At 46.3% G+C, this 19,690-nt stretch overlaps 1 protein-coding gene across 1 annotated transcript in view; it reads right to left on the reverse strand.

Annotated features, from left to right (window-relative positions):
- LOC147027920 (uncharacterized) overlaps nucleotides 1–19,690 on the reverse strand; it is a 75,826-nt gene that overhangs the window by 13,839 nt on the left and 42,297 nt on the right. The window contains exons 7-8 of the mRNA XM_085877740.1: nucleotides 17,267–17,726; nucleotides 16,651–16,767 (exon numbers count right to left, since the gene is read on the reverse strand). Of these exons, the coding sequence (XP_085733866.1) occupies nucleotides 16,651–16,767; nucleotides 17,267–17,726 (577 nt within the window). The remainder of the gene's footprint in view (nucleotides 1–16,650; nucleotides 16,768–17,266; nucleotides 17,727–19,690) is intronic.

Raw genomic sequence — 19,690 nt, forward strand, 5'->3', positions numbered from 1 at the left:
CCAGCCTTGTGCAAGTCTACAATTTTGTCCCTGATGTCCTTAGACAGCTCTCTGGTCTTGCCCATTGTGGAGAGGTTGGAGTCTGATTGATTGAATGTGGACAGCTGTCTTTTATGCAGATAACGAGTTCAAACAGGTGCAGTTAATACAGGTAATGAGTGGAGAATGGGAGGGCTTCTTAAAGACAAAACTAACAGGTCTGTGAGAGCTGGAATTCTTACTGGTTGGTAGGTGATCAAATACTTATTTCATGCAATAAAATGCAAATTAATTATTTAAAAATCATACAATGTGATTTTCAGGATTTTTGTTTTAGACTCCGTCTTTCACAGTTGAAGTGTACCTATGATAAAAAAAATTACAGACCTCTACGTGCTTTGTAAGTGGGAAAACCTGCAAAATCGGCAGTGTATCAAATACTTGTTCTCCCCACTGTATATATATATATATATATATATATATATATATATATATATATATATATATATATATATTTAATCGTCTCCCACACCTCATGTCTACCAATTTATATTGCTGCACATACACAACTGTCTACTCCCGCTGAACCTCCACCACCGCCTGCACCCGCTGCACCACCACCACAGCCTTCCCCCACTACACATCCACCACCGCCTGCCCCCGCTACACATCACCACCACACCATCACCACTTCCAATATCCTGAGCAACCTCACTCCACAACCGTAACCAACTTTAATCTACAAACAAATTATCTATGCGTTCCTTCAACCTCATAATAACTATCCTCAAGTGGGCTATTTCCTCACATTTCCTGCAACAGTAACAATATTCTGCTTCCCCAATTGTTGAAATGGCCCACATTGAGCAACCATCACAGTTTACGAACTCCTCTTCCTTCCCATCCGGTCTCCATTTATACCCCTTTTAAATCCCCATACTCCCAAGGCCCAACTGACTCAACACAAGGCCTCCCCCTTCTTCTTTCAATAAACTAGCACAAATACCTGCTAAAACTGTTATGAACACAAATACAGCTTTATAAACAGTTCCACAGCCCCTAACACAAATACGAAAACAAAATACGCAGAACAACACACAAAAAATACATGTTTTGTTCTAGTCGAGCTTTCCCTCTTGCCAACTACAGGAAGTGACGTCCTCACTATTGTTTTTTACCCATTGGTAATATATTGTTGTGGTTGAGAAAATTCGCAAACCACCATTCATGTCCCGTAGGTGAGATATCTCTGTAAGTACATGTGTAGTTAGCCCCAAACCCGTTGTTTAGAGGGAATAAATGTCATTCATTCGGGCTGCGACCCTTTAAGATAGCCGTTTTTCTGTTCTATCTTTATTTTTAACCAACCACGTCTCAACCGCCATCACACAACAACCACCAACCGCAACGCCGCTTCACAACAACGCCAACAGCCACGGCCTTTACCTTCACAACTCGCTCTCGCAACCATCGCATCACCACCATTCCAAGTGTCGCTATGGCCATCACCGCCACAATAAACCCTCCACCACCTTCGCCTCTCCTTCTGCGGCCATTCCCGCACCGCTTGTGAATGCCGAGCGTCAGGCTGTCCTGGCCTCGTACATGGCGCGCGCTGAGCCGCGGGTACAAAGAGCGGCCTTTCCGAGGGGAAGTCGGATCAGGAATGATTCACGCCCACTTCCGATCCGTCCAATCATTAAGCGCGGGGCGATTTGGCCCCGCCTCCAGGCGCGTCGGAGTAGAATCGATATATGCAAATTCGAGGATCAGGGGAGGTTCACGCCCACTTTTCCTCCGTCCAATGGGCGAGCGTGGCTCCACCCCCGAGCCCATCCTGATCCGGAAATCTGCATATGGGTTCTCCTGTGGCACTATAAAGCGCCGAGCGCGGGGCGAATTTAGTGAGTATCTGTTTCGGGCTCGAGTTGGAGAGGTGTGGCGGCGGCGAAGTGTGGCAGCAGCAGTCAAGACGGGTCTGGAGGAGAGTCGGTCTGTCGGGGTTCGGAGTCTGTCGGGGAGCTGCAGAGAGGGGAAGCTGGGAACGCGGTCGAGGGCGCAGTGGAGTCGCTCGTCGCGGGACCCAAGCAAGCCAGCTATCCTCTTTCCCCAGAGCATCAACAACCCCCCCTGTTTCCCCCCGCGCTGAGATAGTGCGAAAAGGGGGCCCCGTTCCCACCCCATTCCAAGCAGTGCCAACGAAACTCGCGGAGTCGGGGCACCGCCGCCATTTTGCGGCTCATCACAAGACGGGTAGGCTCCACGCGGTCTCGGCCCCAGGCCTGTCTGCCCCCCTTGTCGTAGAGGGTGGCCCCTTTTTCTTTTGCTTTTGAGTATATGTGTTGTCGGCGCCATCTGTAAAGTAAAACTGTGTAAGTGTTGCCGTGTGCTCGCGTAGTCGGTAGTAGATCTGCATTGTGTTTCTTTTGTTGCAATTGCTTTTGGTGCATAATTGTTGTGTTTCTTTTACATTTGCTTTTGGTGCATAATTGTTGTAATTGTATATGTGTGCTCTCCGTTTGCCGCGGAATAAATGTGCCTCATGTTGAACTGTTTTTCCCGTTTCGCTTCGTCTTTTCTTTAATTGAATCTCCATCTTACTTCACCTAAAGGGTTGGTAGTGGGCTAAATACGACCGAGAATTAATCGGAACCGTCGAGGTTGACGATAACACCGCTCGGTTATCCCGATAGTACGGAACGGGTCGCTTAAAGTGGCCCGTGTCCGAAGTCGACCTGCGGCGAGGTGCGATCACCCGGTCTACCCTCCGTGTGGGTACTTAGGTAGGTCGAATTTGGCGAGCAACCCTATCCCACGCGGGGGCCGATTGGCACGATCGTGGTGAGGCCGAAAGGCCCACCCGTGACTAGTTCCCGGCGTTCGTCCGAGAGGGTCACAACGGAATTGTCCGTCCGGTGGGCGACGTGCCGCGATTCGAGTTACGTGGCCGCTCGCACGCCGGCGGGCACGAATTCGCAACAATATTGTTACGGACTTCAAAATCCGGTCTGATGAATGCATCCACACATCCAGGTCCTCAGTTATTTCCTTATATGCATGTTCAGATTAGCCCCAGAATTCAGGATTTTAAATGTGATGCGTTGAGAAGGGTAAAGAATAGATCCCCTCTCTTACGGGAAGCTTTTTTTTTCTTCTTTACGACAGACACGTTTACACACATTTATTTCACGAGCTCAGCCTGGTGTTGGCTTAGTGGTTAGGGTGGCGGCTTGGGATCCTAAGGTTCTGAGTTCAAACCCCGTTGGCCACTGAATTAAAATACACCAGGAGGTTGACTCAGCCTGTCATCCTTCCGAGGTCGGCAAAATGAGCACCAGTGTACTGATAAGGGGGACACCGCATCAGCGGCATAGCCACGTCCCAACCAATGATGCAACCAGTAGCCACAGGCTGCACTCGATAGAGGGAGATTTTGCGAGCTCGGATGCCCACCCTTATTTTTTTCCTCAGCATTTCTTTCGCGAGCTCTGACGCCCACCCTTATTTTTCCTCAGCAACGTTCTTTCGCGAGCTCCGACGCCTGCCTTTTTTGGAGCGCACGGGTAGTCATGAGCTTGGGGCGGACTGCACCGGCCGAGACGGCTCACAGATATAAAACGATTGGAGGTCCGTTCTGTGGCAAAAAAAGCCAGGGAGAGAGAAGAAGTAAGAGAACGAAAAAGAAAGCCAGAGAGGAAAAGGAGGAGAAGAAAGCGGGGCAAAAAAGCCAGGGAGGCAGGAGAGAAGCGAGCAAGAAGCGCGCAAGCGAGCCAAGAAGTAAGCAAGAGAAGTAAGTGCGAGAAGCGAGCAAGAAGCGAGTGTAAGTGCGTAAAAGAGGAGAAGAAAGCGAGCGTGTGGTGCGCGTGTGGGTGTCTGACCAGTGCCAACGAGACAATTCGTCCTTCCCAGTGCTTGAGCAAGTGAGTGTGTTGTGCGCGTGTGGGTGTGAGCAGTGCTGACGAGTGAGGAACAGGTCGGTCACCAACGTGTGAGGCGTGGGTCAGTCACCGACGGACCGTGTGGGTCACTGGACGTCACCAGTTTCGTGTGGCGAGAGAAGCTGCCCGTGTCGCAGCACCAGGGTCTAAACCCACAACAGATGATCTCGGTGCCCTCCCAGACGTCGACTGGTGTTCAAGGCTGTTCACATGAGGGTGCACGGCAAGGCTGGGTGCTGGCGACAGACGTGACACGCACGCACACATTTCAGGATGTTTTCACTTCACGGACGACTACTCTCTGGTGAGCGAGATGATTCTTCTCCCCCCCACCACCGAATGATCTGTTGGGTACCCTTGTCTGTGTTTAGCTGCAAGTAAGGCAAGCGTGGAGGGTCACTTAACCGACCGTGGACGCCAATAACTCAACCACATGACTTAAGATCCTCCATATAGTTAATCTGGTTACCCAAAAATAACCACGTGATTTAATTACCGGGAAACACGCCCTCGGTAAGCCTTGTCCGAACCAGATCACTTTACCGGATAGGATGCAGCTGACCGACACTGCCAAGGACACACTGGCCAGTCCTGGAGAGCCTTACGCCTCCAGGGCGGTGGTCGACAGCACATTCGTCCCTTCCGTTTGGTCGAAACATGAGTGTAATGTCGCCCCGTTAATTACATTAAATGCTCGCTTTTGGCCTATCCCCCATGTGAACCACCCTGCGTTACACACCTGACTTTTGTGCTGCGAGATCCCCGCTGACGTCACTCGCACACGCCCACTCCACGAGGTTTGCCACGCACACGGGCCCGGCAGTGACGTCGTCGGGACCTGCTCCGCGCGTCCCGTGAACACTACTCGCAGCACGCAGCACGTCGGGCCCCGTACACGTGCTCACACGTGTACGTGTGAGCACGTGCACCCAAAGCTCGGCATGTGCTCTTTCGCACCATGCAACGGCTCCACCTCGCACAACCTTACCGGACTCACCTCGTCACGGTCTGCCTCGAAGGAGCATATAGTCTCCCCTTGTTCCTGTGGGAGGTTAATCCGACCCTCGCATTGGGACTCTAAACATTCCACAAGCTCAACCTCAATGCCCCTTACCATTTCTATTTGTGTCTGCTCCTCTTATATTTTGTATAATTCATCCCCTACCCGTTCTCTGTCTCCCTGCGTCTGTCACCTCTTAATTCCTCCTTTACGGTGCCCAATTCCTGGTTCTTTGTCTCTACCTGACTGAGTTCACATGTTTCTCTCCCAACCGCCGCCGTTTTGCTCGTCCCCTTGACCTTACCCATCGTCATCGCGGTCCAAACACCTTCCACACTCCCCCTCAGATCGGTTATTTCTCCATGTACAGTCCTGATGCCATTTGTAAAATTCCGGTCCATATTTTGCATTTCGCCCTTTACCTCTGCCAGCTCCGCCTTCATTTCCTCCTGACCCACCTTCAGTGTTTGCAAATCACTCTGTTGGTTTCACCCCAGTTCCATGCGCTCCATCATTTGTTTCATTATCTCCATCAACTGGTCCGTGTCCAATGGCTTTGGTGGAGCCGATCTGCCATGATCGGGTGTGGATCCGATAGGGATCGCTTGGTCCTCCATGAGGGAAATTTGATGCAGGGGGTCCTCAAGCATGTTATAGACACGGTTGCCCCCGTTTCCTCTGGATATGGCTGCAGGGAATGATCTCCCTCAAAACTGTTGTCATGAGTCACAGAGTCCTCCAACATTGTAATCTCAAAACCCACCTGAACCATCTCGTCTTGGTCTCCACCGAGAATTAAATAAAATTTGAATCCTGCTCTTAATTTCGGGGGGGGGGGGGTTGCTAAGCACACCCCTGGCTCAAATCCCGTTCCAGATACCAAATTGTTGCGGGTACGAATCCCGTAAATTTTTTATGGGTCTGTACCACTCCTGACACCAAACTGTTGCGGGCCGGGAGGGGGGGGGTCGGGTGACAAGACCACGAGGTGGGGGAAGCTATCTTGGTTCCCACCAGACTCCCAGGAATTGTAGGCCGTCGCACACGGATAATTGCGTGACGCGGTGGGTCGCTTAACCGACCGTGGACGCCAATAACTCAACCGCATGACCTCGGGTCCTCCCGTCTATGGGGTAATCGGGTTACCCAATTAATCACGTGATTTAATTAGCAGAAAACACGCTGTCGGTACGCCTTATCCGAACCAGATCACTCTACCGGACCGGATCACTTTACCGGATCGGATGCAGCCAAGCGACACTGCCATGGACGTACCGGCTTAAAGGAACGGATTGTTGGGAATAAAGTCCTGGCGAAACTAGGATTCGGACCATGCTGGATCAATGAAAGAAACCACAAAGACGAACTGGGAACATTCCTAATAATGATTTATTAACAGTGGGTGAGAAAAGGTATGTGGTATGATCAGGATGTATTAGGGTGTGTTTTGCAGAGATAGGGGAGAGAGGTGTGGTGCAGCAAATGAACAGGCAACTTACAAAAGCGGACACAAAGCAGACTTAACGCATAAATAATAAAAAATAATAAGGATAATGATCTTCTGCAGTCTTACTAAAGCAGACAGGTGCCAGGACACACACACACACACACACACACACACACACACACACACACACACACACACACACACACACACACACACACACACACACACACACACACACACACACACACACACACACACACACACACACACACAACCCGATGAAGAGAAAGTTTTTAACCAGGAAGGGAAAGGAGTTAAGGCTCTGATCTTGGTACCTTTGTGCTTAGGCCCAAGTCACATTTGCTCTACGGCGAGGATACGGTGGCCGTACGCCCTCTGAATTGACAGAAACGTGCGGCGACCACAGAGTTTCTGCGGTGGCCTCAGGGTGGCCCTACGCCATTTGGCTATATTTTACAGGCCGTAGGGGTCGCCGTGGAATTATAGCGCGGAGTTATAACTTTTTTCATTTCTACGTTCGCCGTAGCAATTCGACAAGCCGAAACAAAAGAACTGGTTAAAAAAAATAAAAATAAAATAAAATAAAAACCCACTCGTTACCGTCCCTCTGGCCACACGTTCGCCTTAGGGCCCCCCTGCGGTCCCCGTGCGGTCGCCTTGCGGGCACCTTGCGGGCACCTTGCGTCTGCCTTGAAAATTCTATGGCCGCTGCAGGAGCGCCCTAAGGTCACACCGTGTGACATCAAATCATAGAACGTATGGCACCCCCACGTTTTCGGTCTCCACAATTTATAAATACGCCGTGCGGCTACCCGAAAAATAAAAACATATGTGACTGCTACATTGTGTGACCGTGGAAATACTGCGGCCGCCATATAATTGCTAGTGGTCGTACATTTTGTAGACCCCACGGCCGCCGTGGCAAATGTGACTTCAGCCTTAATAGCACAACGCGCCACCAATACGTTTTGGGGGGGGGAGTGGGGGGGGTGCCCTGTGGTGCGGTACCTGACAGTGGGTGCGTCGTCTCTGGCTTCAGCCACACGTGTGGAGACCTTGTTCGTGAAGGAAGAGCTTGAGTGGAGAAGGGACGGAGTCCAGAGTGCGAGGATGGAGTGGCAGGCGGGACAAGGTAGGCGGGTGGGGTTGACGTTGTGTGGGCGAAGATGAGGAGGTGGAGTCCAGACAGCAGGAGGCGCGTTGTGGTGGTGTCGATGAAGGCGAGAGCGGGAGAGAGGCAGAGAAAGAGAAAGAGAAAAGGCGGAGGGACTGCCCTGACCTTGACAGGACTTGCAGAGCGGGGGAGGGGGCACCCCGAATCGAAATGACATCACCTGAATCGGTGATGTCATCACCTGAATCGGGCGCTCCGATTGGCCCCGACCCCTCACATGGCCCACCAACTTGAGCCGGAAACCGCCTCACTTAGTTTCCGGCAAGGCCATCCCAGACAGTGACAATATTCCGCTCCGACCCCACGACATGACATGAATCGCCCACACCGAAATTGGCACGCGAATCGTCCTGCAAAAACCCCGGGCCGTGCCCTGGCAACCGGCCGAGGGTCCCGCATGCCCACCCGGGTGTGCGACCAGTGCCGATCAACGCGCCCGCTCGCCAAGGTGGCCCTACACTGTACATTCCTCTGCTCGATCGCAGCTTCGCTGGCCGTAGAGACGAGAAGACGTTCACCATCCCTGGGGAATCCGCTGCTGCCAGCGAGGGCCGAAGGTACATAGTTATGGATAAATCCATGCATTTTTCGCGAGCGGCGTATGTGTCTGCCTTCGGGCACATTCCATACAGCGCTTGCGGTTCGGCCATTACGCACGTGGCCAGCGCTCGCATGACTCCACTAGTGTGTGCACGGAGCGAACACCAATATGTGTCAGACATTGAGGTTGAAAAGGAACAAGCCTCTTCTACTCCGCACACTCGTATCCCGCCCAACATGGCGTGGAAGAGTCTTTATTGGCCTCCCTACGCGTGTCGTGCAGCGTGGGCGTCGTGCCGGCCGTGCCGTGAAAAACACCACCCGTGCACCCTCCCAAGAGGCACCCATTCGCACGCCTTTTCAATGCAACAGGCAATCCTCCCCAGACCATCGGAAGCCCGAGTCGATAATCCCGCACTGCCAAGCGCACTACATGACTCGCTGCACACGCCGGGCCAAGGGCCCACCCGGGAACGAGGATTTCTGTGCAGCAGTTCCCTCACAGCGGCACCGCACGCACTGGCCTCCATGAGGCCCACCTTACAGCGAAGGCGCATGTGGCTGATTTACTTCAGGAATAAGCAGGCAAAAAGAAGAGTGGGGACGAAGAAATTACGAAAATGATTTAAGCAAACCAAGCTATTAGATCATCGCAACGCACTCCCTTGTTGTCCCGCTACACAAAAGGAAAGGGACTATCTACACGTATAATAATGGAATAACTGTCTTGGGACCACTGTCTGTTGGATGCATGCGGTTCTGAGAACCGCAACAATATTATAGGTCACTGGGGGGTGAAGGAGTGCATACACTTTGCTTTAATTTTTTGAGGGTAGAGGGAAAAAGAACGAAGCTGACAGTCCAGAAGCAACAACTACATCAAGGAAGCGAGAATGAGGCATAAGATGGAGGGCACATACACCCGGCTATCACAGGTCGGCCTGACTGAGATCGAGAGACAAACCAAACGATTCAACACAACAGGACACGATTTGGGATAGAAAAGTTGACGAAAGACATGAATAACAAAACAGAAACTGAAATGAAGCAGCAAAACTATGTAAATGGTCCAGGAAACTTAGCTTCAGAAGAACTGGCAGGAGAGCTCGCCACCCAGCCGTCCACATACACCGATCCTCAAACCAGAAGTCCTCCTTTGTGTGTATATGTGTGTGCAGCTCACCTACTCCACTCTGAGGACAATATTCAAGGAAAAGGACAATCTGAACAAACCTCATTGGTTGGCATCCATGGGGAAGAGGAAATTCCTCCTTAATTACAAAGCTGAATGTGGAAAGAAAAGTGACGTGATGAAAAGAAAGCATCACTGGAAGCCAGAGTGGCCCCAGGAAGTGATGGCACTTCCCCCCAAGCTCAGTAGCTGTCTTTGCATGAAATCACTTCCAGTGTATTCATCTTAATGTGTGTAAATTTTTGTGTTCCAACTCTCACATGAGCCTCAGACGACTTGGGGGGGGGGGGGGGTGGAACTCTAGAGCAGATCAGGACCAATTATAACAAAAACTAGAATGGCACTTGGTGGAGTGTAAACGATCCCTTGCCAGGCTGAACAGTTTTCGTTTTGTTTTCCACTGATAGGACGGATCTGGACCCGGACGTGAACCAAAATCAAATCGGCTTGTTCTGGTCATTGACCAGAACCAACTCATCCACCTATTTTTGTCATAACTCATCCCCAACTTTTTGAATTTTCATGCCACACAGTATATCGTTAGAAGCCGCAACTCTAAAATGGTGAAGAATCACTTAAAAACCCAAACAGCTCGGATCTTCACCAACCAGCCGCTTCTCTGAAACCGCTTCATCGATCAACGTGAAACTTTAGCATTATGATCTTGTAGTAAAGTATGGCGAAATTCCAAAATCATCATATTTTTTGACAACAAAGATATCGCGGCATATTTCTTATTTTCTCGATTTTCTAACAGCGAAGATAACAGCAAATATAAAAAAGTTGGGAGCGATCAAGGAGCGGTCTGTTGTCTTATACACTGCCCAAGTAAACTGGGTTCAACTTTTTTTTTAATGTAATTTTTAAAAATTAGTTTTCCCAGAGGCTTGGATTAATTTGCAGCAACATTTACTTCTTTGGCATGATTTTTATAACTAGAGGACTCTTTGGTCTAATGGACCAACGCTTCATTGGTCTTCCCAGCCTTGTAGCATATCTGCCTTAGCTTGCCTTTCACGGAGCGCAGATGTGCTTTATCTCCAAATTATACAACTATTTATTAATATATGTTTTGTTACAATGAATGTTATCATTATTTGCGTTATAACGCTCACCAAAGGAGAGGGTGTTGCATTTGGGCCCGTTTGTCTGTTTGTTCGCACAGAACTTGAGTACGGTTTTTCTTTTTAACCACTTGGTGAAGTGACAAAATTTTCACCAGAGGAGCGACGCCTCATGTAGAATGTTTTAATGATAATTATGATGTCATGGGTCATGTGGTGTGGCAGCCATGTTGAAAAAAAAAAGGAAAAACTTTGGACCTTTGCATCTCTGAAACTGCACCGTGGGAAAAAAAAAATATGAAACTTGACACATGGCAAGTACTTCTCATGGGGAATAAGTTTGATGTCATCGATGCCTTCATTATGAGGTCTTAATTGCATACAGAGAACGCTACAGCCAATCAGTAAGAAAATTTTTGAGGGTCATCTTTGGATAAATTCGTCGGCAGAAATTTTTTTTTGATGTTATCGGTCATGTGGTTCAGCAGAAATATTTCAAATTAAAAAAAAAAAAAATTTAAAAATTCAAAAATCTCTGAAACGGCTGAACAGATCACAGCGAAACTTTACAGCTATGACCACCTATCCTTGAGGAACAAAATGTTCCCACAAATGACATTGGTCACATGATCTGGCAGCCATATTGGATTGAACGAAAATGTTTAAAAAAAATAATTCTAGTGAACCACTTCATCGATCGTGAAACTTCAGCATTATGTGAAACTTCATTAGAACAATGAAAATAGAGATTACAGGATGTAAGGGGTAATTTTGGAGCATGTCGCACAGGAGAAGGATTTGGGGGTGGTAATAGATATGGGATGTAAGCAGGCAGCACAGTGCCAGGCAGCGCTAGGTAGAGCAAATAGGGTTTTAGGCTGTATTCGGAGGGAGATCAATTATAAATCAAGAGGTGGTGTTAACATTGTACAGGAATTTAGTGAGGCCACATCTAGAATATGGTGTGCAGTTTTGGTCACCACAGTTCCAGAAGGACATAGATGCCATAGAGAGGGATCAGCACAGGGCTACTCGATTGATTCCGGGCCTAGCTCGACTCAGCTATGAGGAGCGGCTGAAGGAGACAGGGCTTTATACACGAGAAAGGAGGTGGTTCTGAGGAGATATGATAGAGATGTTTAAGATAATGAAAGGTATCAATAAAATAAGTGTAGATGAATTATTTAGCAGAGTAGACAGGAACAGGACCAGGGACCATAGCTTGAGAGTAAAGAAGAGGAGAGTTAGCGTCTCCGAGAGGTGTTCAGTGATTGCTAATCATGTGCCAAGTGAACCGTTTCTTATCAACCGTTTTGTTGGAGTGCTTAAGCCACTTGGTGAGCGCTCTATAATATTTGCACTGTCACTGAATAATGTATGTCGATTGACTTGAACAATGTTCAGGGTCACTCGCATGCGTTGGCTACGTTTTGTTCTGCATTGCAACAGGCGGTGACTGGCTTCCTGAAAATGTGAAATTTTCATTTCTACAACTTTTCCCCTTTTTGTTCTTCCATCATACGACTTGTCACTTCAGCATAGATAAATACAGATAAAAATATACCATCAGAGATGGGGAATCCCCCGCCATTGAATGAAAAGGTCATACATATTCCAGATAATGAGGGAGGTGAATTGGAAACAAGACACCATTTGGTCATCTCAAAAAAGTTCCCCAGGGGTGAGGAACGTAGTAACCAAAAATAATTGAAATCAAATAAGCGGTTTTCCATTTATTACAAAAACATTTTTTTCAAGATGGCCACCCCAGTCGGCCATCTTGGATCCGGCCACGCCCAAAATCAATAGGGTTCTTCCTTTTCAGGTGGTACATGTGTGACTCAAATTTCAAATCGATATGGCAAACAGTTTATGAGTTATCGCACTCACAGCTATAAATGTTGACGCCCGGACGGACGGACAGCCGGACGACCTGGGTGACAACAATATCCCCCTTCCGCCACGCGGCGGGGGATAAAAATTAAACATTTCGCTTTAAAAGTTCCTTCAACCATTCCATGGACTGCTTAGTGAAACAACTTGGCACGTGTTCTTCAAGTTTCAATGGCAATACCGCGGTTCTGTCCCGGAGGTATGAAGGCAAAATAAATGAAATGATCACAATGAGAAAAAATCGTTTTCAGTTATGACATAATGAATCGCCACACCATGGCGGGAAAGCTGAGAGGTACACATGCTCACTCTGTGTAGCCTGGATTTGAATCCCGACCCAGCTATAAACTGTCATCCCGGTGTTTCACAAACAGGATGATTCATCAATGTGTGTGCCGTCTCTCGGATGGACGATAAACTGGGCATCACATCTGCCAGAATCCCTCACCCCTCTCCCTCCCAACCCTACCTCCTCTCTCCGACCCCTCCCCTCTCTCCCTACCGCCCCCCAATTTCCTTTTCCCTCACTCTCTCTCAAACTCTCGATCTCTCTTCCAACCCCACTCCCCCACCCCGCCCATCTGCTGAGGTGACCAGCATGTAAAAATCAGATTCGGAGTGAGCCAAACAGTGGGGTGCAAAGGTCGCTGCATGTATGAACATACATGCATGAACATGCATGCATACAGGCAGGCCTTTGCCAGAAAGATAGCGTGGGCATAAAATGCTCCCGCCACAGGTGTGTGTGTGTGTGTGTGTGTGTGTGTGTGTGTGTGTGTGTGTGTGTGTGTGTGTGTGTGTGTGTGTGTGTGTGTGTGTGTGTGTGTGTGCGTACGTGCGTGTACAGAGGGAGAGGAGAGGACGGAGTTCCTCTCCTCTCCATTCTCTCCTCCTACATAATATCTCCATCAGCAAAGCGATGGGTTGTATTTGTTCACTCTGAATACCACTGACCTTCGCAGGACTATTAATGCAAGTGTTTTATAAGGGGGGGCAGGAGGGGGGTGTCATGCGTCATGGAGCAAAACCAGAACATTCACTACTTCTCTGAATTACCCTTGCTCCAGTGTAAACTAGAGCATTCACTGTACCCCTTTAAGTTTCCAGGGGTCAGTATACATACACCACCCCATGTGTGCAAGGGAAAGTTGGAAGTCGTCATAAACAAATGAGTTTTAAAATATTGATTATATTTACATTTATAACTCCCCAATCCCTATGCCTGCCACACTATTCTCATCCCAACTCCTTCCCCAAGTGAAACCGAGTTGAGAGCCTAACGGATATATTTAATGTGGTGGTAGTGGTGCAGCACAGGCATGATTGGCCAAATGGCCTCCTCCTGCCAAAGTTCCTCGTTAAGATTTTTTGGTCTCGTATCGATGCTGCCAAATACTTCACCGAGACGAACAGACAAGAATGACATTGCTCCAGAACCTTCTTGCGATGTGGGGATTATAACTACCAGATTTGGTGAAATTCTGCCCAGTCATTTAGGAGATAGCATGACAGACTAGACAGACTGATAGACGGATGGACACAGACACAGAGAGACAAGACAGACAGAACAGATTACAATATCTGTGGGTTTTTTGTCAAAAAGCGTGCGGGATAAGGTGTACAAACACTTAGTTTGGCCCGTGTATTTCATCAACTGGCTATGTGGACAGGACTGATGCTGAAGACAACTTCGGCAGGGATTTTTTTTTGTATAATGTTGAGGCTCATATAAGAGCTAACATACAGAACATACAACAAGGGGAGAGGAGACAAGAGGGGTTAGGAGAGGGAAGCATAAAACACTGGGCAACAGAGACATTAGAATATCTGTGGAAAGGGGTGGGGTACACAGGGTAAACAATATGGAGACAGGGACTTTCAGGAAGGAAGCAGGAAATTTAAAAGGTGGGTTTGGGGCAGATTAACGGGCATATAAAAGATCGTGGTTTTGGATGGGGGAAGATAAGATATGGTGGTGAACAGCTGTTTTGAAGACCTGGAAGGAAGTGTGGGATTGAAGAGTGTGTGTGGGATTGAAGAGTGTGTGTGGGGGTTTGTTCCAAAGGAAGGAAAATAGAGGATCCAGGAAAATATTTGGAATACTTTAAGATTTTTATAGGAGGTTGTGATATTATCCTTATTCGACATACCTCTCACTGCGTAATTCAAAATACCTTACTGCACTGGAAAACATGGGTACATGAACACTGTACCTACTGCAAAGGGTGGGAGTTATTATACACTCTCCCACCTGGAGCGGCACTGCATGATACACATTTACATATGAAGACCACAAGGGGAAAACCAGAGATGTCAGGAAAAGTCAATTTTGAAGAAACTTAAAAACAAAGTTTCAAGACTTTGGTGGACTGTTTAATAACTGTCATATCGATTTCTTTTCCAGTAAAAGGAAGAGTGATCATTGGCCTATCAAATTAAGCATGTAGCATTTGCCAAGCTTCTGTGTTATTTAACTTAAGAGCAAAGAACGAATCAATGTTGCAAACTAGCATCACTGGTTATTCACTTGTTTAATAATTGCCATACAATTTTAACCCAGGATGTGTAGCAAATTCATGCTTGTTGGTTATTAGCATACATTACATGACTTTGGTGATCACAGATTATTTTTTTCAACATTAAACGGTCATTGTTTTTTTGTTTGATTGGTGTTCAACGCCATACTCAAGGGTATTTCGCTTATATGACGACGGATTCTCCATTTCTTACTCCGTACTACTTAATATGATGGAAAACCGGGAGGAAACCAAGAACAAACCACCCCCGCGATAGCCGGTCACCTCATGTGACTCCCTCATAAACCTAAACGGGTTGATTGGGCGGTGGGTACATCAAATGAGGATGGATACTCAGACGCCCTAACCATTAAGCCATGGCGTGGGTCCCATAAAAGTCACAATAAAGGTTTGACCAGGCTTGAACCACGATATGCACCAACTACAGAGCCCATGATATAACCAAATAGGCCATTGTAGTGCTCAGAGTTTATGCTGTGAAAGTTTTACAACCTTTTATAACTTAGTTTCTCAACTCTGAATATTATGATGGAACAGTTAACATGAATGATGCAGAAAGCCAATCTTATCTGAGTGAAACCTTTAATTTTAATACTTTGCAGAACACAAAACCTATGATCAAAAATAATAGATCCATGATAGAACCAAATAGGCTATTGTAGTGCTCAGAGTTTATGCTGTGAAAGTTTTACAACCTTTCATTTTTTAGTTTCTCAATTCTGAATATTATGGTGGAACAGTTAACATGAATGAAAGGGAGATAACCAGGAGTAAAGTACTGACAACTCTGGGTTTCTACTTGTTCAGCTTTGACAACACTTGTTTTTTCATTGCACGGTTAAACTTTATACCATATAAATTATGTGACACCCCTGGTTATTTGTTAAAGTAATATTGTGAGAGGAAACCTTATGTTGCCAACTATTGGCAGGTGCAATAACCCTGAAATTTATAAAAAGTGACATCACCGGTTTTCCCCTTGTGGTCTTCATATGTGTATACACAGATCATTAGTGACCCCCCCCCCCACCTCCCCGTACCCCTAAGACCACTGGAAAAGATAAATATACCATCAGAGATGGGGAATCCCCCACCATTGAATGAAAAAGGTCATACATATTCCAGATAATGAGGGAGGTGAATTGGAAACAAGACACCATTTGGTCATCATCTCGAAAAAGTTCCCCAGGGGTGAGGAACGTAGTAACCAAAAAGAATTGAAATCAGATAAGTGCTTTTCCATTTATTACAAAAAAACATTTTTTTTCAAGATGGCCACCCCAGTCGGCCAGCTTGGATCCGGTCACGCCCAAAATCAATAGGGTTCTTCCTTTTCAGGTGGTACATACATGTGTGACTCAAATTTCAAATCGATATGGCGAACACTTTATGAGTTATCGCACTCACAGCTATAAATGTTGACGCCCGGACGGACGGACGGACAGACAGCCAGACGACCTGGGTGACAACAATATCCCCCTTCCGCCACGCGGCGGGGGATAAAAACACTCCACTTTAATTGGGGTCATGCTGATCCTATGAAGCAAGTCTGGATGCAATTGGCCCAGAACCGTGTGAGGAGGAGCGTGACAAACACACAGACACAAACCGGTCCATGAATTATAGTGAAGTAGAAAGGAATTTCAATGTTTCAGCAACAATTCACCAACTCTTCACAAAAGACAAAGCAGGTTTGTCGGTTTTCCTTTAATCTCTACCAACTAATGCTCAGAGTCACAAATCGGAAATGTACTGCACATTCGACACACAACTATAATTCTAACTCAAATTATACATTTCACTAAAGGAGAACAAAGTCACATATTTTGGTGTGATGCAGTGATCTGTTTGAAAGTTGCACTAACCTGGGTCAAGATCTGAAATATTGCTGGACTCCTGTGTAGCTGCAACTTCCAACTCTTTAATAACAGATTTCCTGGTGTTTGGAGTTATATCAGTTGCCTTTTGAAAATCATCTTCACCTGCAAACAATTCCAAATCAAGACAAATGTGAACATCTGCACAGAATTAAGAAGTTGTACACATGAACATTCAAAAACACGACTGACTTTACAGAAAAAGTAAACTCAATAAAAAAAAATCTGTTATAAAAAGATAAACTCAAAGTTGTGAATCAATCAACTTCCATGTGTTGTGCATTTTATCCACCAACAGAACCAACAAGTAAAATTTATGACAAAACATTATTATTTTGAGCAAAAAAAAATATCCATTGATATGCTTCAGTGAAGGTAAATAAGTAATCTCCTTTACAAGACTCAGTAAGAGAAAGAAATGAAAACGTAATAACAGCAATGCATGGATGGGGGCACTGAGGTATGTTTCACAAAATATTTTACGACATTGAATTTCAAACTGTGGATGACCAACTGCACAAGATGTAAAAAAACTGATTGGGAAAAATAGTTAAATAAAAATAGTGGAAGGCAAATATTGGAAAGAAAAAGCTGTATTACTTACCAGAGTTGGGGTTTAACCTGGAACCGTTAGGCTGGAGGCTGTAAACATCATGTATCCTGATCTCAGACACAATATCAGTTTCTTGAAGTTGAGCGTTTGTCACTCCAGCATATAGGAGTGAAGATTTCAACAAGCGCAATTTCTGGGCACAGCCAGAAAGCTTGTCACCTACATGCTCAAGCATCAAGCAAAATATGTGTGCCGAAGAAGAGCTTGCAGACTGGATAGCTCCTGGTTTCACACAAGACTCCATAAATTGGTGGAACTCTGCATACATTGCAAAAGGAAACTTTTGCTGTGCACATGAGAGGAGCTCAGCTCTCAATGCATCGGACTCTGTGCAGGCTTGGAGCACCTGACGGTTCTCAATACCCAGCTCCATGATGACTGCTTGAGCAGTTTCTGACGTCAGGCCCTGTGTCCGTAGCCACCCTGGGAAGGTCTCCATTTCAGTCATGACCTGTTGGAGACACAGAATCCCACTAATAAAAAGAGAGGCAATACTGGGCATTCACCTGCTAGTGGCTGGATAAGAAAACCAGAGAACCACTGGTAGACTTGGATAACCCATGAAATGTTTCACAGAAAAGAAAGTAAATACCTATGGATATTTTTTTGAATGCAGTGAACAATCCTTGGTGCATATTCAGGTGATGAAGGTTGTGGTCATCTCAGATGTCATAACCAGTTGTGTGTGTAGTTTCTGAAAAAAGAGAAAATACCTATTTTGGGGGCAACCCACCCATAAAACCCCCCTCGACCCCACTTTTTCTAATGCCATGAACAATCTTTGGTACATCACAGGAGATGAAGGCGTTGGTCAAGCTTCATTGAATTTTTGTGTGTAGTTTCTGAGAAGAGCGCAAATACCTATTTTGGGAGAAATACTCACCCACCCCCGTAGATCCCCTTAAACTCACATTTCTTTTTAATGGCGTGAATAAACTTTAGTACATCATTGGTGATGAAGGTTATGGTCAAGTTTCATCAGAAATGTGTTTGTGGTTTCTGAGAAGAAAGCAAATACCTCTTTTAGGGGGAGAAACACTCCCGTAAACTTCCTCCGCAAAACCCCTCAGACCCCGATATTTTCACGTCGTGAACAACCTTTGGTACATTCTGGGTTGTGAAGGTTGTGGTGACGTTTCGTTGAAATTGTGTGTGTAGTTTTAGAGAAAAAGTTGCAAGTGTTTGTGGACAGACGGATGGACGGACAACGCAAAATCCCATAAGCTCCCCAGAACTACATTCCGGGTAAGCTAAAAATAAAGGTTCCACATGTCATGTTGCCACGTGTTTTTCAAAACCACAATCATTCCCACCTCGGTCGAAATGCACATGGGGGCATTAAATACATTATGTGAACAGGATTTGATAAGCCACTCACAATTGTCCAAGACAAGGAAAAAATAGAAATTCAAAAGGCACACGAGATGTAAATGTAAATAAATTTTAAAAATTATTTATTTGCTTACAATTCATCAGTAACTTGTTTATTAAAATAACGATAGGTGCAACTGGAATGGATAAACCGGTTCAGAGTAGGTTCGTGGAAATATATTTCCAGGTGGAATCAATATCAGACACTACAGAGAGATCAACCACATTTTTGACAAAGGGCAAATTGGAGTCGCTGCCCATGCATCAACAATGGATGTGAAAAACGTTCAGAGTTTGGTGCAGAAGTTTAAAGCCTTACTTAGAGCACATTTTTAAGTGTGTCAAAGGGCAACTATCAGGGATGCCTCTCTGTGCTCGTTGTACTCCCCAGCACAAGTCATAAGCCAAACCTTTCCCATTCTTGCCTGGATTTGGCATGGCAGCATGACATGGCAGAATCACAATCACAAGGCCATTGTGTGTCGGTACATTTGTCGTGCTCGATCACAGTTGGGATCAAACGAGATATGTAAATCAATTATAACGAACGCAGTGAGCTTCATACTTAACGCGTGCACGTGAGAGAATAAGAAACAACAACAACACAATACCCCGAGCTATTTGGAATCCGTGTCATTGGATATGACCTTTTGCTTCCGGTTGTTTTTAAACGCTGTGTGGTGTATAAACACGATTGGGTTTTATTTCTATCTTGTGAATATTACTTGATGTGTGCACATGAGAGAATAGGAAACAACAAAAACAACACAATACCATGGCAATTGTGAATCCGTGCCGTTGGCTATGACCCTTTTGCTTCCGTTTTTAGCTCGCCTGTTCGAAGAACAGAGAACTACAGCGATACCCCCGGCGTGAGCGTCAGCGTGAGCGTGAAAATGTTAAATTTTTTGTATTACGGAAAAACTCCTCCACGGATTTCGACGAAACTTGGTGGGGGGGGTTAGGTATGGTCCAAGGATCATGCCATTAGATTTTGGACTTGGTACCCCCCCCAAAAAAAATTGTTAGAGAATTTTTTTCGCA

This window comes from Eptatretus burgeri, chromosome 4 (assembly GCF_056783735.1).
Source record: "Eptatretus burgeri isolate ZD-2024b chromosome 4, Ebu_testis_v1, whole genome shotgun sequence".
In the NCBI taxonomy this organism is placed as follows: Eukaryota; Metazoa; Chordata; class Myxini; order Myxiniformes; family Myxinidae; genus Eptatretus; species Eptatretus burgeri.